Source organism: Gouania willdenowi, chromosome 8, assembly GCF_900634775.1.
Source record: "Gouania willdenowi chromosome 8, fGouWil2.1, whole genome shotgun sequence".
NCBI lineage: Eukaryota > Metazoa > Chordata > Actinopteri > Blenniiformes > Gobiesocidae > Gouania > Gouania willdenowi.
In genome coordinates this window covers 23,785,566-23,808,460 of record NC_041051.1, presented here as the reverse complement: position 1 = coordinate 23,808,460, position 22,895 = coordinate 23,785,566, and the positions used below count along the sequence as shown (strand labels likewise).

The 22,895-nt window shown below is 36.5% G+C and overlaps 3 protein-coding genes across 3 annotated transcripts; all 3 read left to right on the top strand.

The window, feature by feature from the left end:
* Window positions 1-1,179: 1,179 nt before the first annotated feature.
* On the top strand, window positions 1,180-12,238 carry eve1 (even-skipped-like1). Its single transcript, XM_028456137.1, has 3 exons — window positions 1,180-1,201; window positions 7,582-7,781; window positions 11,762-12,238. The coding sequence occupies exons 1-3, from the start codon at window positions 1,180-1,182 to the stop codon at window positions 12,236-12,238; spliced, it is 699 nt and encodes a 232-aa protein (XP_028311938.1).
* A 2,991-nt stretch (window positions 12,239-15,229) lies between these two features.
* On the top strand, window positions 15,230-16,129 carry LOC114468951 (clumping factor B-like). The gene is given in 1 exon segment (XM_028456136.1): window positions 15,230-16,129. A coding segment is annotated over 1 exon segment (900 nt).
* A 1,237-nt stretch (window positions 16,130-17,366) lies between these two features.
* On the top strand, window positions 17,367-22,427 carry atp5mc1 (ATP synthase membrane subunit c locus 1). Its single transcript, XM_028456033.1, has 5 exons — window positions 17,367-17,478; window positions 18,547-18,594; window positions 19,523-19,603; window positions 19,926-20,104; window positions 22,017-22,427. Exons 2-5 carry the CDS (start codon window positions 18,556-18,558, stop codon window positions 22,129-22,131), a joined length of 414 nt encoding a protein of 137 aa, XP_028311834.1. The 5' UTR covers window positions 17,367-17,478; window positions 18,547-18,555; the 3' UTR covers window positions 22,132-22,427.
* The last annotated feature ends 468 nt before the right edge of the window (window positions 22,428-22,895 follow it).

The following is a 22,895-nucleotide window of genomic DNA, read 5'->3' as shown; positions in this document are numbered from 1 at the left end:
AGCGGCCCCGTGCGGGTCAAGGTCAAGTTTTACGCGGCAGGGAGGGGAGGGGTGGAGGGTGGGGGTCGTCTGGAAACAGAGAGACACACAGATGTAACGAGCTTAAGTTCAAGGCCGCCGCACACCTTGGAACTCCTCGTGTGTGTGTGTGTGTGCGTGTCTGCGCACGTGCGCGCGTGCAAAAGTGACAGAGAAGACGCCATAGTGTCTCAGAGATGGACGATGAGCTCCATACAGTCAGTAACATGTACAGGAGTAACTTATACAGAACTTAGGGAAATATTCATTATTTTACTTTTCAAGATGCTGAAGATTAATGTGAATCAAATCAGAAAAAGTGTTATTAACAAACTTTGTACAATACAAGAAAATTGTCTTGGTGAAGGACGTTTTGCATTTTGTGGAATGGAAATGATAAATAAACCTTTATTACACTGAGAAAAACATTTTTCTTTTTTTGTGTGATCTTTTTATTCATGGTTAGTGATTACAGTTTAATTTAGGTTACAAACAGTTATATTATGCACACATCCATTCCCCACCCACCCCATTTTTATCCATTCCCTTTCATATTGATACACAAATTAGTTTAATACACATAGAAATCAATCCCTTAAACAATAAATAAACAATAGTAATATTAATTAAATTAAAATAAATAAAAGGGTTGTTTTCTTAAGTTTAGTTAGTGAAAGTATTCGTTCACCAGCAAATTAAAAACTTTTTAATAATCAATAAAACCCCGTGTGTTAATGTAGGCTAAATAATAATAATAATAATAATAATAATAATAATAATAATAATAATAATAATAATAATAATAATTCCACCATGTGGACAGAGGGAATCTATTCTGCTGTACGTCAAGCATCTAATCTTTGATTGTTTATTATCATGATTGTTTTAAGGGATGCAGTTTTTATGAGTGAAATTAGAGTAAAATCAAGTCATTATAAGTAATGTGGTTTATTTTAAAAATGAGAAAAAGAAGAAATGAACATATGAACATATAGCTCAGTGTCAGAAAGAAGCCAAATTCGTTCATATTGACGAAAATGTTTTCCTCTGATAGGACAAACGATGAGAATAATGACGTTTAGTTTGACAGATTTTTCCTCTAATATCTGTATTATCTGTATCTAATATCTATATTTAAAAGAAGAGCAAACTGCATCCCTCATGGTTTCTGTGAACGATGAAGGTTTGTTATTCTCTGTTTGTTCATCCAAAGCATTGCATTTTGGACACCGCGGGGTGTGTGTGTGTGTGTGTGTGTGTGTGTGTGTGTGTGTGTGTGTGTGTGTGTGTGTGTGTGTGTGTGTGTGTGTGTGTGTGTGTGTGTGTGTGTGTGTGTGTGTGTGTGTGTGTGTGGGTGTTGACAAATCACTGCTGATGTGGATGGATTTATTCATTAAAAAAACATAAAATCCAAATAAATATGAAATATTCCTATTATCAGATCGTTTAGATTGGAATTAGTTCAGCCTTAACTGAAGAGAGATGTGTAGTATTTAATTTCCAGATGATTAACAACTAAAGGTAATTTTAAGAAAAAGGTGTTTGTTCTTTTTTTGTATTATTCTATTGCTAAAGGCCTCTCTGGCCCCCTGCAATAACAGTTCATTTGTTTTGTGCACAGAATATTATTCCAAAGCAATAAAATGATGCAAACATTATTTTTGGGTTCTATTTGTGTTCTCTATATTTCCTAAAGAGCCAGATAATAAAATGTATCCTAATCCTGTAAGTATTTTAGTTATTTTCATTTAGTCTTTTGGAATTGTTACATTTTTCTAAGCACCTGTAGCCATTCAATTCATTTAAGTTTTGCTTGATTTTCAATTTTAGAATAAAAAAATCTGAATGATTTCCTAGAATTGCATTTTATTACCATAGACACAGACTGGTCTCTGAGGAAGTTTTTTTTTTCTTTAGTCGTCCTCAGCATCATTAACTTGCAACTTTCTTAATAAAGGTACGAAGTCGAGTCCGTTTTTTTTACTTCATAGTGAATAGAAATATGAGGGAAAAAGTGTTCCTACAGTTGTGTTCGTTAGACATATTTATGACGAAAGGTAAAAAATCTGTCCTCTAATGATAATCCGTTACTTTTTTTTTTAAACCTTCTCCCATTTTGGTTTTTTAAATCTGAAAATTTCAATTATACACCTGAATGAACCAAACCAAAGTTTGTACTTCTGCCTTTTGTCCTTGAACTTGACCTTGTTGTGCATTTACAAGAGGACAGCTGTGTGTGTGTGTGTGTGTGTGTGTGTGTGTGTGTGTGTGTGTGTGTGTGTGTGTGTGTGTGTGTGTGTGTGTGTGTGTGTGTGTGTGTGTGTGTGTGTGTGTGTGTGTGTGTGTGTGTGTGTGTGTGCAGCCCAGTCTCACTCCAAAGCATAGAATGGCTACGCTTGTCCACTGCGCAATGCGTAGACATTACGTGAAAGCGTAGAGAACTACGCATTATCTATAGTCTTTTCAATGGGGCATACATCATGTGACCACCTTGTCATTTTGTTTGAGGAAGAAAGTGTTTATTTGTACGGTTGCCGTACAGACAACCCCCGGTGCTATTGGTACGGTTATCAAAGTACACGTAAGTAGCGTTTTAACGTTAGGGTTAGGTTATAACCCAATATCGCAACAATAGGGGCGCTGCGTATTGATAGAAAGTCGGTATATTGATACAACAACGTACGGATAGCCACTGCCTTTGAGAAATGGAAAACATGGCAGATATTCCTTAAATATTTACTGGAAATTGCAATATAGTATAAGAGAGCTTGTGGCTTTTGCTTCATTTTGACAACATTCCTTAAATATACCCTTAACTCTCAGAGTAACCATTTGGTTTATGTATAAGATCCGTTGTTTGTTCATTCAGACTTATGTTCTTTCTGCTTCATAATTAATTCAACAAAAAATGAACAGACATTGATTAGTTTCACTTTATTAACACACAGATGTGTTTCTATTCACAGTTTGTGCCTCTGATGCTGCGTTCATACAGCTCAGCATCATCAGGCGGACAATATTTGTATTTTATATGGGTATCATCTTACAGGACGCAAACGGAGAGACATCCAGCTTTGTAGTACAGGCCAGTTGTGTTCAAAAACATGTGATTGTATGTGTATCTGCTCTGTGGGTCATATGATCAACATTCATATCAGCATTAGAATAATGACCAACCAGAGCATTAACACAAAAAGTGTATTTGTATTTATTGTGTTGAGTCTGCGTATTTTTGCTGTTTTGTGTTATGAGTTACTTTGTATATTGTTTGTTGTTATATTGTGTTTTTGGAAACATTTTGCGTATTTTTCTGTTATTTTTAAGAATGCGTAATTTGTGTTTTGGATTAATTTTGTGCGTTTACTTTGAGGGCTGCACAAAACTGATGGCCACATGTGGTCCCCGGTCACCAGTTGCCCAATATTGAGACAAAGAAATAACAGATGATAAGCCACAACGTTAAACTTTAACAAAGCAATAGAGTAAAAGAAACAACACAATCCACATGGACAAAATGTATATATAATAATAAAAAAACATCAGTTGCCCATGTCTGAATTAAGGCTTATCAGTTGTTCTTTATTGTAAACAGGGCTAAATTGGAAATACTATTACTGGTCTCTATTTACTGATGGACATAAAAGACACATCTCCAGTTCTTCCACCTGATTGGCTGCTGCTGGGATCGATCAGTTAATAATACATCATTAGGCTATACCATTGATACAATTATTCTCTTTTTTTTTTTTTTTAATGCGTTCCAGCCTTTATGTGCTCCACACTGCACAGACTCTGTTTCATCATTTCAGTCCGTCACTGCAAACATAAAAATGACTGAATTAAACAAACAAATAGATCAGATTGCTGATTGAAGCAGGTTTTCAATTGTTGCTATGTTTTTAAGCAGCTCTAACAACTGTGAGTTTAATTTATTTAAATATGGATTTCAATTCATTTTAATATGATTTGTGTCTTTATTTATTATTCACAAAACGACTTTTTCAGTTAATTGAAAAAAAAAATGTTCAAATATAAATATTTGACACACAAAAATTTGCATTTTAACACTTTATTTCTTTGATTGAGTTTTTATTTGATTAAAAATAGTTTTTACTTAATACGTTTATTTAATTAGAATTTTTTTTTTTGTTCTATTGTAATTTTTTTTGTTGAAGCTACTTTTTTTTTTTTAATTGAACAATAAATATTCAATATATAAATCTACCTCCAGACTCCTGCGCAGTGTTTTCACATGTATAGACAGGTTTGTTAGTTCAGTGTTAATAAATAGAAAGAACAAAAATAGACATTTTAGTACTTAAATAAATAAATAAATTTCTAGTTCTAATTTTGTCAGTGAGATAATGAACTGAGATTTCTGTTACTGTATATTCCTTTATTGGCCAACAGGAGGCAGCATTTCCTCTGACTTAGACTATGGTACTGGTGTTTCTGCAGAATATGGAACAGTCCTCTGCTATTTGTAATTTTAAGAGCAGTTTATCAATGTATTCTTTACACACTTATTGTCACAGTTCATTGAGTGTATGTTTAAATATTTGACGCTCTGCAGTGCAATATGAAGTAGTTTAATATTTAGGATATTTTATTTCTAAATTTAGTGTCAAACAATAAAGGGTGAATCAAATAAAAAAGCAATTATTTAAAAAGATGAACATTCACATTTAAACCAGACATGGACAAAGGGCAGCCCCCAGTCCAATTTTGTTGGGCCCCAACATAAATGCACAAAATGACTCCAAAAAACCCACAAACTGAAGAAAAAACACACCAAAGGATAACAAAATTACATAAAATTACCTGGAAAACACATAAAATGGAAGATATACAAAATGTCAACAGAAATACACCAAATAACTCCAAAAACACATAAAACAAGACACAAAAAGACACAAAAAATTACTCCAAAACAACAAGAAAATTACACAAACCACATTAAATAAGAAGAAAATACACAAAATTACTCCACAAACAAATTAAATGAGAGAAAATTCCACAAAAGGACCATAAATATATACAAAATGACCACAAAAATAGACAAATTCATCACAAAAATATACAAAATGACAATAAAAATACATAAATGGGAGAATGACAACATTAAATCCCTTTGTTGTAGAAAGTGGCCGGGGAGAGAGATGCCTGGGCCTTGCTGCTCAGGATGCTGCCCTCCCGTCCTGACCTGGACAATCAGTTGAAAATGTATGAATGAATGAATAAATGAGTAATCGCATCTTGTGAATCATGATAGAGAAACAGTTACATTAATTATGGTGAAATGTGTAATAACTGTTTGTTTTCAAAAAGAAAAACACTGAAAAATGTAAAGTATGAACAATCCAGACTTCAAAGGTTTGGGCTTTGTTAAAGTCCTTATTACACCAAATATATTACTCATTAAAATAAATAAATAAATAAATAACAATCCATTAAAATAAATGGCTCACATCTAGCTTTTATTTTAAATTCAAGTGTCCATATCAAACTTAAGACCATACACTGTTTACAATTTTATTAAAAACAAGTGAGATCCACCAAAACAAAATCAAAATAGAAAAATGACTTTGTTTTCAGTAATTTATTATATATTAACTACAAGCTTAATTTAAAACAGCTAAATGTTTTGATAAAAGTCCAAATTGAAATGTAAGCTTTTATTTTGGGTTTTCTAAATGTGTACATCAGACTCCAGAGGAATGAGTGCCTCAGCAGTTATTAGCTCACCACAAAACACTGGTTAAAGGAGCTCCATCCCCTGTCTCTGAACACATGCTTACCCTTCTGTTTTCTTCAGTTTGCTGTTTTATTTCATTTTATTTATCTGCTGCTGAAAATGTGCAAATTTCCCCTTGTGGGACTAATAAAGGTTATCTTATCTTATCTTAAAACGTTTGAAAACCAGTTATAACTCCTAATATGTAGCTTTTATAAGAGCTTTTCACAATGTGTAGGTTTTTAAAGGATCAAAACTTTACCAATAAAGTGTTAATAAGGATTATTCATGAATCTGTTGATATTATGTTAATTGGTGGGGTTTAGTCTATTGTTGTGTGCCTCTGAATATTGATTATTAACTGGTATTATGTATAGAATATCAGATGTTTACGCATTTTATTTATCTATGAATTACTGTGCAGTGTTCTGACTATGCTGGACCTAAAACATGATTTATGTTCAAATAAAATGTAGCTCAAAGTTAAAATTCGCCAACATTTGATTTAACATCCCATGATCACAAAAAAAAGGATAATCAATACAGATTGAGAGTCTATTTGTTTAAAAATGTGTCAGTCTGTCAGTAACAATTATTTTGACATTCAACTTTTTCTGTTTCCTCCTGGGGAAAAAAAACCCAATGCATTAAATTTAATGTTTTATTTATTGCAAATTATTGTTTTCTTTCCGTATTATTAAGGAATATAGCATGTAAAGAATAGATTATTAGAATAAATCATCAGTTTTGTGTAATGATTCCCCTCCAAACGCGCAAACATCAGACAGGACAACAATGGCTGTGCCCGCTGTCTCTGCCTTTAATTCTCCATAACAAAAGTACAAAGGCCGAGACGGAGACCAAAGGCTTCCCCTAAACTCCTCTAACACCTCGGCCAGACGCGCACAGTCCCATGCAGTCCCAGACCTGTGTGCGTGTGCGTGTAATCACATGGAGGTGAGGCAGAGGCTGCACACACAACTCCCGACGCGTGTCTCTGTTTTTGTCCTCGTTTGACCAACGATCCAAATGTGTAAGTACAATAAAACACACGCTTCTCATTTTGATCATTTATTTTAGTGTTGTCATCTGTGATAGTGTGAGGTCAGCTCTGAGCCAGGGACAGACTGGCCATCTGACAGACAGGGCATCGACCCGAAGTGGGCCGGGTAGGTCCGGTACCTGTTTTTGTTTTATTTTTTGATTTTGATTTTTTTTTTTTTTTGGCCAAAAATGGTCCAAATGTGGCAAAAAAAAAAAAAAAAAATGGCAAAAAAGCGGTCAAGAGTAGCCAAAAAAATGGGCAAATAAAGAGGAACCAGTGGTGTGTATTTATGTAATGATAAAGGGTCGTTTAAATTTGCAAAATATATGGCAAACAATAGTGAAAATGGGAAAAAATGTGGAACAAAAAGAGCCAAAATGGTGGTATTTATTGGAAAAAATAACAAAAATGGATAAAAGAATAAAAAAGAACTTGCAAAAATGGACAAAAATTATGAAAAAAGCGATTTTTTTTTTGATTTTTTTTTTTGGCAAAAGGTATAGCTAAAGTCTGGGAAAAGTGTCAAAGGGGGCAAAAATGGGACAACGGAAGTTGCAAAATGGCCAAAGGAAAAGGTAAAGTTTCCCCTTTTACGGTTTTCTGGGGGAATAATAATTCAAATGAAGACAAAGCGCCACATGTTGAACATCAGTGACTTAATAACAGCTTCTTATGGACAGGGCTGAGAATGTTAGTCCAGTCCACCACACACTGCTCTGTGTAGTGATGGTACTACTAGGCCTGAGCTCCATGCAGTGACCCCATGTCCGTCCTTCTCTGTCAGTAGCTGAGGACAAACATCTGCCGGGAGCGACCGTGCGCGCTCCCAGCGTCCTGCACGAGCACGGCCGGCGGCACAGGACGGCTTTTACGCGCGAGCAGCTGCGCCGCCTGGAGCTGGAATACTGCCGGGAGAGCTACGTGTCCAGACCCCGCCGCTGTGAGCTGGCCAAGGCCCTCAACCTACCGGAGACCACCATCAAGGTAGTAGTAGTGTGTGTGTGTGTGTGTGTGTGTGTGTGTGTGTGTGTGTGTGTGTGTGTGTGTGTGTGTGTGTGTGTGTGCGTGCGTGCGTGCGTGCGTGTGCGTTAAATGTTAACATTGTCTTGTACATCCACTAGGGATGGGCGATATGGACCAAAACTCATATATTACGATAAACGATTTAAATATCGATAATTTAAATTCAAATCAAGTCTGAACAGAACGACAATGTGCCGTATTTTTTGGACTATAAGGTGCACTCAAAATCCTCTAATTTTCTCAAAAATTGCCTTATAATGCGCCTTATAATCAGGTGCGCCTTATGTATGAAATTAACTACTGTGCTTCAACATACTGAACTGAAAAAGTAAGTGTATTGTTCTGTATTTTATGTGTTAAACCTGAACAATGTTGAGAGTTATTGTTAATGAGTTGAATAAAGTTTGACTTATCTGACTATTTTATTTCGCTTAATGTGTCTTATTAATAGTAATAATAATAATAATAATAATAATAATAACAAACCAGTGCACCTTATAGTCCGGTGCGCCTTATGTATGAAAATAGACCCAGTCAGACCCATTCATTGATAGTGCGCCTTGTAGTCCAAAAAATATGGTAGGTTAAATTTGCTGATGCAATACAAGTAGCATCGTAGGGTTAGGTTTAGGTTTAGGTTAAGGTTAAGGTTAAGGTTAAGGTTTAGTCTTAGCCACGTGACTTAAACTGGCCATTGAGGGGCGCTGCATCCCGATAGAATGTCCGTGCTGTATATTGATACGGCAATCGTACAGATAGCCACTGCCTTACCACTAAAACAAACGTACATATGTCATTTCTTTGAGAAAACAGTTTTTCACTGTCAGGTCAGAATCGGACAACAAAATGCGGCCCGATCCACAATCTAACTGTGACACGGTTATTTGTTTACTCGCCGTTCATGTGACTGTTTACGGCAAGACCTGTGCACATGCCTCTGCGTTCATCTGTGGAACTAAACAGTAGTTTAGTCCACTGTGCTTGTCTTCTTTCAGTCTCCAAGCTGTCTTCTTGTCATTCTGTTTTATTTCCGGGGTATTGGGACGCCTCTCCAAGCCGTCGAGAATGCGCACCAGGGTCATTTGACTTCACATCTGCAGAACTGCAGAACTGCGTGCGGGATCGGACCCGGAGCAGCGTTACAAAAATGTATCACACAATCTTTTCAAGGCAATTGGGAGATATATGTGTGGACTCATTCTTTTTGCTTTAGAGCACTTCATCACCCATTAGGATAAAAAAAAAACATAAAATGATCATTTATTTTTTTCTCAAATCCTACCTTATGCTCCTTTAAAATCATTGTATTTGGTGAAATACATTTAATTCATAAGTTCATTGGGTTGATCTATTTTATCGGCTCTGCTGGTTTATGGCAGCTGCACAGAACCTCATGGTTCGTCAAGTCACATGTTGACATTCTGCTTCAGCTCGTGTAATGGCTACGATAAAAGTGAAATTTCTTTGAATATGAATATTGAATACACTAACCTCATGAGTATTGCACACATTTTGTATTAGGGCTGCTACTTTGTGTATTGTTGTATTTTATTTGTGTGTAGCTGTTTATCGGTCTTTTGAATACATTTTTTAAAAATTGTATACTTTCTTTTCTCAATGCTTTGACGATTTTAAGAATCCCACCTGACAAATACTCCAATTTCCAAAAAAAAACAACAACACACAAATAAAACTAGCACTGTAACTAATAAAAACTAAACTAAAACTCGCAAATCTGCTCTAAAAACTAATACAAACTAACTGATTTTTAAAAACAAGGATCAAAATAAAAAATCCGAAACTTGATATAGCAACACTATTTCCTACGATATTTATTTGTGGCACAAAGTGTGAGACTTTTTTTTTTTTTGTGCTGCGCATCACAAAATGTGTAGCTATGTCACGTGTCTTAGTGTTCTTTCTTCTGCAGTTCAGCTGTGGTTTGTGATGATAATGATGGGTTAGCAACAAGTTGAGGGGTCTACGACGCAGTTAACACGAAAGTGACATGTTCGTCTTTCCTTTATATGACCTTAAAGATACGTTTTTTTAAAGAAAATCCTTTAAAGCAGGAATTGTCAAAGGCAGACATGGGCAACTGGCGGCCCGGGGGCCAAATGCGGCCCTCTAATTTTATGCAGCCCCCAAAGTAAATGTACAAAATGACAGAAAATACACAAAACAAAAGCAAGAATACGTTAAAAAATACAAAGATTTACAACATTGCACAAAAATACAGTAAAAGACAAGAAAATATCAGAAAATGCTCCAAAAATGCACAAAACTACTGCAAAAATTAACAAAACGACTACAGTAATACACAAAATTATGCCAAACAACACAAAACAACAACAAAAATACACAAAATGACAAAAAATGACAAGAAAAAAGACAAGAAAAACACAAAACATGACTTTGCAATACTAACAAACAAGCAAAACGACAACAGAAATACACAAAAATTACTCAAAAAACATGCAAAATAACAGCACAAATACACAATGACTTCAAAAAAATACAGTCATTTTAGAGCAAAAATACACAAATGAACAATAGAAATGCAGAATATTGTTCTTTCCTGTGTTAATGCTCAGATCGGTCATTATTCTAAATGCTGACATGAATGTTGATAATGTGACCCTTCGATCAAACAAACACATTTTTGTGGCCCCTGCTGTGATAGAAGTTGCCCACCTCTGGTCTAAGGTCTAATGTAACTCACTGTGGTTCCAACAGCAGCAAACAGACTGAAAAGGATTTCCATTACTGTTATACTCTCAGAAGTCTCCTTCCAGCCCGTGTTTATCACACATGCCCCTGTGACCTGTGACATCACCAGCTTCCTTACGCAATCACCAAAGTGCTCTGGACACACTGATACACACACACACACACACACACACACACAGGGAGATCATGGCCACTGCCAGCTCTTTTACGAAGGAGCAGGAATGTGCAGCGATGCCTCGTAAATTCTGCCACCAGACGTTTTAGAAGCTCGGCCTTCCGGGAGATTCTGTGAGGTGGAAAAATGTAAAAAGCTGACAAACATTTGACGACCCCAAAGGTTTGCTTTTCCAAATGCACGGAGGCAAGATGTCAGCACAGTTTAAGAGAATGAAGAGTTGTGTTTTACAAGGAATACATTCAAATATAAGGTTTGCGTTTCACTGTGAACAAGGTGAGCAGTGTCTTCTAATATTTTATATATCATTTATAGGTGGAAGTGCAAACCACGGAACAATAAGTTGGAAATTGCTCATTTTCACACCTAGAATCTGTGGCCTGCACTTCAGATCAAACTGCTTCAAATTTGACCCTTGAACTAAAATGAGTTTGACAGCTCTGCAATAGCTCGTGATAATGATATGATACAATCATTTTAGTGAAGAAAAAAGACAAAGTTGTGAAAAATAAGCATGCTTTATTTTACTTCATATTTACATTCTTACTCTGGGTATGGTAGACTGTGATCATTTCATTAAAATATATGGTACACATTCAACCCTTAATAAAGCCTTATCGTAATTTATCGATTTAAAATGATAAATAATAAACATTTACAATGATATTCAGTTTAATTTCCTTTTAAAATACCGCATTAAATCTGTCGATGGTGAGAAAATGTATAGAACAGAAGTCTTTCTGACTTCTTTTTCCATTCGTATATCTTTGTTTTGTGTTTTACCTTGAAATGACATCTTTCAAAATGATGGCGTGGTTTCATATGTGTGTCTGCAGCATGTAGCTGGTAAATCAAGCATTGTTTCCATTTGTTTTGTATCATCTCCACACTCATTCACATACATTACCAAACCTGTACTTTGCTTGTAATATTGAGAAGTTAGATGCTTAAACTTCCATTGTCTGTGACCTTCGTCCAGCAGATTGGATACATTAATTATTATCCAAACCTTTGTCTGTCTTTTTCTGGATTTCAGGTTTGGTTCCAGAACAGGAGGATGAAAGATAAACGACAGAGACACACCTTACCTTGGCCTCACTCGTTCTGTGATCCCCTGGGGATCCTCATGACGAATCACACAGCCTCCTCTCCCACTCTCCCGTACCCCCTCATCCCAGCCCACCTCTCCTCATTTCATCACTACACTCCACTGGCTTTCTCCACAATGACGATGTCCCCTCACAATCCCTACAGTTTGTCATTACGGCCACTTGATGTCCTCCACCTCTCCCAGCCTCACAGCAGAACCATTGGGCTGCCTCTAACAATGGCCCGTCATCCTCCAGCTGGCATTGTGCACCATCCCGCATCGTGTCTTTGTCCACTTTGCCTACAACCAGATCCAGAACAACTGATCAAGCCCAGTCTGGACGCACAAGGACTGAGTCAGCCCGAAATATGCATGAGCAGCAATCATCGTATGAGTCAAGGGCAAAGAGAGGAGATGATGTAAACCCAATCAGGAACTCAGGGGTCCTTCAATGTAAAAAAAAAATACAGGAAAACAACAGCACAATATACAAAACAACATCACAAATACACAAAAGTGACTCCTAAAATACAAAGTCACAACAAACAACACCATTTTAAGCTAAAAAAAAATGCACAGATCTGACAAAACATACACAAAATCACAAGAAAGGGACCCCAAAAAAATGAATCCCAAAACAAACAAAAGACAACAAAATACATAAAACAATAGGATAAACAGGCATCATAATAACAAAAACACACAAAATGAGAGAAAAAAAGAACAGATGAAATCTGCAAAACAATAACAAAAAAAAAAAAAATCCCTTTGTTCGCTCCTTTGTTAACGCTTAGATTAGTCATCATTCTAAATGCTGACATGGATGTTGATAATGTGTCATATTTTTGTGTCCCTTGCTGTGATAAAAGTTGCTCACCTCTGCAGATCTGTGCTTTAAACATAGAAGTATCATCTTTTTAATGTCTGATATGATAAAAAAAAAAAAAAAAAACAATACATTTGCATTCAGACACAAGGACACATGAACCTATTCTACCTGATGTTAGATTAGAGAATATCTGTAAACTGTTGAGTTAGAACTGCTTGGTAAAGTGCCAAAGTAGCAGCATTTTTGTTTGTAACAAACACTAAACAAATAATGCAGTTTTAAATTATATATCACTCACATATAAAAGCATTTTTGTAAAAGCACCAGAGGAGAACTTTAACACTGTAATGCTCAGTTAGTTTGAGTGGAGAATCCTAAATCTTAAAACCAGACTTGATTGAGTTTTACGCGCCCACATTGAATTTCTGTAAAGTAATAAAATGTACAAATATTTGTAACAAGACAAAATCTTGAATTAAATATTTTTTTGGTCACCTAATTTGCTCTGCCATGGTAAAAACACAGTTTCAGGAGATTTTCCACGACTCATATAAATAACATATGAACATTCATTCATTCATCTCATTCATGCTCTTAACTGCTTACTTGCGATTTCCAGCTCCCTAAGGCCACTAGGTGGAGCCAGTGCATCACAGGACAAACTCCCAGTCTTTTCACCAACAATTCACCTAAAACACACGTTTCTGAACGTTGAGAAAAACCAGAGTATGTGGAGAAAACCCATGCAATCATCACTACTCGTAACTTTATTCCTATTTTACCAGATAAAGTGACAACTACACATACAAAGAGTTTGAGTTGAAACTTAACAATAAACGTTTACTATAATGAATATGGGTTCTGGAGGTGAGCATCACATCTGTATCAAGGCTGAAGTGTTCTCCCTGTTCATCTTTGAAAATAAAACTTGCCAGATTTGTGTATTTTTTATTCAGTATACCTTAGACCAGACTTGGCCTGGGGCCACTTGCGGCTTTTGGTCAAATTTTTTGCGGGCCCCCAAAGTAAATGCACAGAAAGACTCTACAAACACACAAAACAACCAAAAAATACACAAATCTGACTGCAAAAACACAAAGCCACAAAAAAAAACCTGACAAAATGATTTTTATTTTATTTTTTAAACCCATATTTCTTGTGTTGATGTTCGGATTGGTCGTTATTCTAATGCTGATGTGCATGTGACCCTCAGATTAGATACACACACTGTTTATAAGCCGATGCTCCTTGTATCTCTCCTGGATTTTCTTTTTTTTTATACTCTTTTAACGCTATTTCACACTAAGTGCAGTTCATTGATGCCAATGGGCGCTTCCATATTAATGTCACCTTTGGCCATCCTACACTTTTTTATCAATCCATAATCAGAGGTTAAAGAGGCAGGTGTTGGAGCTTCCCTGTGTCACTGGTTAGAAACAAGGAACTTGTTCACCTGAATCTAGGCCAAGACCTCGTCAAGTGATCATGTGGGAGGCAGAAGTTCCCACATGTATTTTGGCGACAAGTTTAACTTGATTTATCAGCTTTGTTTTGTTGTTTTGTTAGCCGAGCTTGGCTAAGTCTTCGGAAGCGAACGCGACTTTAGTGACTGAAGCGATTAGATTACATTGAAATCAATGTAAATGACGCAACCTCATTTTATCCCCCCTCAAGCGGCGTGACTTGCGGGATTTGAGCGACTAGGTCAAGCGCTGAGTCCCGTTTCTGAACAATAGCGGAATATCAAGCCAATGGTTGCTATAACAACAAGAGTAAAACTCAACAGAAACCTTTCCTTTGCATCTCGAAGCCAAATAACAACACTAAGTCAGAGTGAGCCAGATGTTGGCTCCATAATATTGGTACGGGATAAACACTTAAAATGTTTCTGTTTGGACAAAATTCAGTAGTATGCGAGTACCACTACAAGCCGAGCCATAACAACAGTTCCATACTTTTTGCACAATATTATAGTGTTTACATTGAAGAGAATTGTCGTGTTTTTTCCCATCTACATTATCTGTTTAATTAAATTAACGCATATTTGACCAAACCCTGTGCACTGTTTAAGTATCTATAATTTTAATATTGTAATTACATATTTCCTCCTCACAAGTATGTTTGCAATATTAAGGTAGGACGATGCACTGAGTCTACAATATGATCATATACAAAACAAATTTGGGGTTGTGAGCTTAATATAATACATTAGTTTGAAAAGGGTAAAAAATTTATTTTTTAGTTTATATTACCATATTTATTGAATTTTGTGAAATTTTACAATATCCAAGACTTGCAGTGTGTAATTAAGAAACAAGTGTCTAATAGTTTATTTATAGATTTTTATCATTGTTAAATGTTGTCAATTTTATTTGAATTGTTTTTAATAAAATCTACTTTTACTGTTTTTCATGGCTTTGCAGTTACAATCCACAATTAATAAAAAAAAAACAAAAAAAAAAAAACGTTTGACTCCTGAATTAGAACTTTAGTTCAAATTGCTGCACAAGTTGGAGAGACTAACTGCGAAAATACCATCGCTCATGAAGGCACAGCCTTCTATGGTGCAGCATTCACTTAAGGAAATGGATGAGGAAACAGACGAGAAAATGGACAAAAAATCAGATGAGGAAAAGGATGAGAAAACGGATGAGAAATCAGACGTGGAATCAGACAAGGAAATGGATGAGAAATCAGACGAGGAAACGGATGAGAAATCAGACGAGGAAAAGGATGAGGAAATGGACGAGGAATCAGACAAGGAATCGGACGAAGAATCGGACGATGAATCGGACGAGGAATCAGACGAGGTATAGGACGAGAAAAAGGATAAGGAAACAGACGAGAAATCCAAAGAGGAAAAGGACAAGAACTCGAATGAGGAAAAGGATGAGGAAATGGACGAGAAAACGGACGAGGACAAAGAAGCGGAAGAAACAGATGAGGAAAAGGATGAGAAGACGGACAAGAAATTGGTTGAGGAAACGGATGAGAAGAAGGATGAGAAAACAAACAAGAAATTGGACAAGGATTTGGACAAGAAAAAGGAGGAGAAAACGGACGAGAAATTGGATGACGAAAAGGATGAGGAAACGGACGTGGAGAAGGAGGAAAAAACAGATGAGAAATTGGACGAGAAATCGGACAAGAAAAAGGATGAGAAATCGGACAAGGAAAAATACAAGGAAACGGAGGAAACGGACGAGAAATCTGACAAGGAAAAGGATGAGAAAACAGACAAAAAATTGGACGAGAAAACGGATGAGGAGTTGGACGAGGAATCGGCCGAGGAAACGGACGAGAAAGCATTTGATTCCTCATCCAAGGAAACGGATGAGGAAACTGATGAGGAGCTGGACGAGGAATCGGCCGAGGAAACGGACGAGAAATCGTTCGATTCCTCGTCCAAGGAAACGGACGAGGAAACGGATGAGGAGACAGACGAGATATCGGAAGAGGAGTTGGACAAAGAAACAAATGAGTAATCGGACGAGGAAACAGACGAGAAATCGGACGAGGAATTGGACGAGGAATTGGATAAGGAAACGGACGATGAAACAAAGTCACTCCACTGCAGAGTATATAAGAAAGAAAGAAATTGAGTACTAATGTTTCATTGATTTATTGATTTTTTTTCCTTCATATTATTTCTCAACAGGATAGGTCAAGCTCAGGGACTCATTTTACTGTAGGGCTACATTGTATATGACATTAAATGATTGTGGGTTTTTTTAAGTGTGCAGGAGTACGGGGTACATGGCTTCACATGACTGTGAAATGTTTGTGAACCACTGGCCTGTATTGAGCTGCAAGAGCGAGTGGCCCAGTATAAGAAGAAGAAGAAGAAGAAGAAGAAGAAGAAGAAGAAATAAAAAAGAACCTTTCTGAGGTATTGATTATCATATGTGGCCCTGTAGCAAAATGGCCGCCGCGTAGGCATGTCGCTCCAATCGGCAGCAGCCCTGAATCATGGTCTTCATATTATAATGTCTATATTTAATTTGTATTTATTTATTAATAGAACAATAAATAGGACAACATATTAAAGTCAAAACCACAATAAAGAGACAAAAAAACAACACACGAATAAAGAAAAATATAATAAATAACACATACGTAAGGGCTTTTAAAGGGGATAATTCAATGGTACAGTAGAATACAGATTTAAAGGGGGCGATGGTTTTTCTGACAATGTAAGTTCTTCAATCATATTTAACAGGTTTTTTTGCTATTAATAGTTTTCAGCATTATAAGGCATTTGAAACATTGTAAAAAAAAATTAGTTGTGAAAGACATTAAAATCAGGTTTGTTTAATGGTTTTTGAGTATTTTGCTCTGTGTATAAAATGAAATTGTCATGTTATTATACTTGGAAATGTCCAAGTATAAGAATATTTTTGATAAGGAAGTCATGTTGTGAATTATTGTTATTATGTTCAGTTGTTTCTTCTTCACAACAAAAATATACAATTACTTGTTTCAACGCCAAATCTTTGTCAATACTGAATGTACTTTTGAAAGGTCATTTGGCATTATCGCGTTTGACCTGTGAAACTGTCCAATAAAGACAGTTAATGTCCGTTTTGTCCCGCCTCTTTAAAAATCTGGCCAATCATAAAAAGCAGGGATCGATACAGCCATAACCGATTGGTCAGAAAGGCAGGGGCGAAGCAAACGACCAATTACAAACGGAGGCGGGCTCTGTTTTAGCCAACCAGGCTTTAGGACGCCGACATCGTGCTTATAAATGACAAGGTGACGGCACAGCGAGTCCCACATTCATTGACAGCAGCTCTTGCTAGAGAATCCGACGAGGACCCTCCGAAAGCTCCAAGTAAGCAATGACATTTGTACTTATTAGGACTTACATTAATATGACTTTACATTCAAAGCTATTTGAGTCACTGCATTTAAGTGTCGGTGAAACTGTGTTGCGAGAATTGTCATCAAGTTAAGAGGAAGCTAGGTGCAAATGCTAACCGGGTAGGCGGCCATTCAGGGACTTGTTAGTAGTGTAATACGGCATCTAAAGGCAAAAGGCATGATTTTTATTCTGCATTATGGCCCATGTTGTTTGAGAAACGTGAAGGGAAATCAGTGGTCTACTGATGCGTGGGCTGTCACTGTCTGCTGTGTACGCCGGGTCACACATAGTAGCTTTGACACCGAAACCAAAATGTCTGACTGTGCGGGCCGTGTGTCCTGAGCCTGATGTTTTACAAAGTGCATGCGTCGTGTAGCTCCATGGATCTCTGTCCAACACCGCCTGCTGCCGCTCGTCGTGGTGCTAGTGGGGCATTTCCTCTCAGGCCTGTTGTGTCCCCCAGTGTTTCCTTTTTGACCTTCATTTTCATGGGCTTGTTAGCTTAGCCGCTTAGCTTAGCTTCGTCTCGCGTCTCCTTTTCCAGGACGTCTAGTTGAACCCGGTGTGAGCTTAGCTTAGCATAGCTTAGCATAGGCAGCCGACACTACATTGAACCTTTATAAACACTCAGTGTTTCTGCTGTAATATTTATATTGGTCGAACAAGGAATTTTTTGTTAATGACTAGGATTATATTACATATATTATTTAATTTTTATAGAATATACTAATATTGTTGACAATTCAGAATCAGAACTCCTTTATTAATTCCAGGGGGAAACTGCTTTCGTTACCATCACCGAAGAAAAAAAATCACAAAAGAATAAAACGTTTAACTAAGATGAAAGAATAAACATTAATTGAGTGTATAATTAAGACTGTTAAAAATAAATTATTTATCAATAATGAACGCATAATATTTTGCATCCATTCAAACACTAACGTTGTTCTTGTATCTTATGTTTTTAGGTTTATTTTGCTCAGTTTTTTTTTTTTTTTTTTTTTTGGTCCCTGCTAATTTATCTATTTTCTCTCCCAGGTTCCAACCATGTATGCCTGCGCAAAGTTTGTCACTTCTCCTGCTGTGGTATGGCTATTCTCTTGACATCTATATATATTTTTGGTTTTGTTGGTATTTATCAAAAGACAACGTATACGTAATACTCCAGCTGAAGTCAGACTGTGTCAGTAGTTTGTGTACATTTCTGGTCCACAATCCTGGTGTTTGAGGTTTGGTACTGACTTTCTTTGTTATGACCAGAATTATACAGCTCTAGAAATGTTTATAAATGTGAAAAATAAACCGGCAACCCTATTGGTTTAATCGTAATTTTTAACGGCAACCGCAAGAAATCGCAGTAAGAATTAAGGTAAAACCCTTTTATGCATCTGTCTAAGGCAATCCACATCCCATAATGCAATGCGTGAAACTTCTGACAAGGTCATGAGTTTAGTGGAGATCACAACAAACTTTTGAAATGTAACCTTTTTTACTTTTTTGATTGAATGATAGGTTTACTGATATGAGAACATTTTTTTTTTTTGGTCTTGGAAGTGTTAGTTTAGGGAAGCTGTAGCATCACAAACACTGGGGTGGTTCAACAACTTATGCTCTGTATAGTTTATTTCAAACTTGCATTTTAAAATTCCTTTGTAGTCTTTATTTGGTTATTAGTAATTTTAACTTTTATATATAGGTTTTTTTTTATCTGTTGACATGAAGTTAGCCTTTATTTATAAATTTTTTTTTGGTCATGAAAATAATCAATGTCTTGCATTAATTAGTTCATAATTCCCATTTGGTGAAACGAATAGCAATGTTCCTTGTATTAAGTATATATGAATATAGTCCAGGTGTGTTTTAGAAGTTTGTGGCATTCTTAAACTTTTTAAAATTGTCTTGTTTGTTGAGTTATGGCCAATTTCATAATCTTGTGGTACTTCTGTGTTTGTGTACTATCAATATGTGTGTTGCATGTTCATTTTATTAAACTAGGTAAAATGTGTCTGTTTAGCTGCGTGGAGGGTCCAGAGTCCTTGCCAGGCCGGTGTCAGTCTCCCTCTTCAACAGACCTGAAGCCACAGTGGAGCAGCAGGTTAGTCTCATCAGTGAGAAAAGCCAGGAGTGCACTCTCGCAAGTAAAACTGAAATGTACAGTTCATTCAATGACGATGTATCATGGAGTTCATTTGAGTAAAATCCCCATAATGAAATCTAACTAGTTAACGTAGCAAACAAATACCTCTTACTGTGAGACCTTTTTCATGTTGATGCTAAATGCAACAACACACTCTAAAGTATTTAACATTATGTATATGTTAATATGGCCCCCCATGGGTTTAAAGCCAATATCATGCATCAAAAAGTGTTGTGGATGAGCTTCTAGTGAACAGTTGGTCCTTTTCCTTTTCCCACAGACGCTGCTCCCAGTCAGTCAATCTGCAGCGCTGACCCGCTCCTTCCAAACCAGCGCCGTCTCTCGGGACATCGACACTGCTGCCAAGTTTATTGGTGCTGGTGCTGCCACAGTGGGCGTCGCTGGTTCAGGAGCTGGAATTGGAACAGTCTTTGGGAGCCTCATCATTGGCTATGCCAGGTAATGCTCCTCTGCATCCTACATCCATGACCAACTGCTAACAACATTTACTACTAAGAACTTCTGACCGTAGACTGTGGCATGGCTCAAATTAGAGCTGTACTATGGATGAAAATGTAACATGTGCATTAGAGATGTAATGATTCACGATACTGGGTTCACGATACGATTATCTCACGATTTATTTTACAAAATGCGACTGTACATAAATTACTGAAAAATATTCCTTTATTTTTTTTGGGAAAAATACTGTACTGTTTTTTTATTTTTCATTGTCAAAAGAATCCCTTGATAAACTATTCAAAACAATGCAATTTAACTGAAAATAAATCTTGAATGAAATAAAGGAATAATACAAATGAAGAAGCCTATTAATTTAAATTCTGGTTCTATAGTAAACAATACAAAACTGCATAATAGTTCTTTTTCTTTTTAAAAGTGCAAATGAAAATTTATTTTGTTCCTTAACAATTGGACTTCACTGTATGTGCGTCAGATATTTGTTTAAACCAGCAGAGGGCGCTGGTAACCCAGTGGTCGGTTGGCATGCAGATATCTTGCAGTGAAGAGATGCTATGCTAGCAGACAGAGCTAATAGAAAAATGTGACTTTTACAGATATTCATGTAATATTACAGATTATTTCAGTGCTAAAGGGGTAAGGAATCATTTATGAACATGTTTAAGAGTAGAAGGCGGCCAGAAAAAAAGTAATGGTAGATTCCACCCACCGCCTCCACTTCTGGATCGCGCCCTCTGGTGGTTAAAAAAGGTACTGCGATTCAATTTTCACAGCATCGAAGTGAACCGTGATACCTATGAATCGATTTTTAACTGCCTTACGATTAATCATTACATCCCTAGTGTGCATGTATGTAGAGCCTTTTCATCTTTTTCAAAATTTCCCCAGTTCTGTTTTAGAGTTTAACTATAAGTGTTATTTCTGCTTGAGTTTTTTTAATGTTTAACGGAAAAAACATTTAGTTGTGCTAACGTGTGTGTATATGTCTATCTATCTATATCTATATCTATATATCTATCATGTAATGCCCAGTCACTAATTGTCAGTGAACCACATTAGACCTTGTTAAACTACTAAACTCCTCAAAGCATTTTGGCTTGGAAGTTAATCCGTGTACCCTTCGTTCTTTGGTTATTCTGTTTTAAAACTATATCAAAATAATAAACAGTGTGGTTATTTTGTTTTACTGACTTAAAACCAAAACAGAAATATAGAAAAACTAACGAGAGCTTTGTTTTAATCTGACCACACAGAGGGGATGACAGAATTCTACTCTGCTGCTTTTGATTTAAAAAATGATCTTGTATCATGTTGTCCACCTCACACCGATGGCAGAGGTGTAATTTGTGTTGACGTTTTGTTAGAGTTATTGATGCTGAATCTGTGAATATCTGCAAACTTTACCGAACAGTGTTACGGTCCAAATAGTATCCAAATAAACTGGTGACTGGGTGGACTTTTGCTCCTTGACTAGAAAGGAGTAACGCATTACTGGTGAATCGAAATACATAAGTCAATACCAAAAAATGGATGTTGCGTAAAACATGCACATGATATGAAAATAAAGGAACCAGAGGTGGTTTAATGAATCTACTGGTGCTCCTCGTTTCTGTTATTCAACTTCCTTGTTTGTTGACTGCTGCCATTAGTGGCAAGTGGTATTATAACATGCTAAATACATATTTTTACTGCCCTAAGTGTCAAATTGTAGAAGTTATAGCTATTGTTCCTCACAGTCGAAAGTCAGTCACCAATTTATCTGGATACTATTTGGACCGTAACACTGTTAAGATGAGTGAAACTGAGACGTGTTTTGACTATTCTCATCGTCTGAATGGCGTAGAATGATTGAGTTTTTTTTTTTTTTTTTTTTTTTTTTTTTTCTTCACAGAAACCCCTCTCTGAAGCAGCAGCTCTTCTCCTATGCTATCCTGGGCTTCGCTCTGTCTGAGGCTATGGGTCTGTTTTGTCTGATGGTGGCATTCCTCATTCTGTTCGCCATGTAAAGCTGAAGACACCTGCACCTCTCCCTCCTGCCCGTCATGAGTTTTCTCTCCACTTTGCTCCCGTCTCCCCCCTCCAGCTTCAATCCTGGGGAGGGGAATCCATGTGGGAACTCTAAAGAAGCCAGTGGGCCATTCCAGTCAACAAAAATCAATGTTAAAACTTAAATATTTACGTATGAGGTTCTCAAACCTCCAGTCCTACATTTTATGTCCACTCTTTTTTTGGTTTTTCAGAAGTTTGAGACCTCACACTAACTTAAAATATCTGTCCAGAATAAATGGTTGGAATTATTAAATATGTCTGAAGTGATTTCACTGTTTGAAAATGATCTGCAGAGAACCCTGCTTAGAAATTATACATGGAATAATTGGTCACATGTGGTCACAATGTACACAGATTCCAAAAACTGACAAAAGGATGACAAACATCTCCACATATTATATGAGATGTGTATGTGCAGTTGATGCACACAAATTGAGTAGTACACACTGATCAAAATCAGGTAAAACAATAAAATGCTTAAAACGCCATGAAATACTATACAAAACATTTGTATGAAATACGTAAAAATATTTATTTACTTCAAGACATAGGAGGGTGGATTGTTCTTAAAGAATTGCCAAACTGAAAAGTCAGGTTTGTAGATGCTTTTTGACCTGGTTGATGAAAATATTTGTCAAGTCTCACAAGTGCAGAACAACAAATTGTGAACATCTTGATGCTCATAGTTTGTTTTAATGGAAGGAACAATTACCTCCACCAA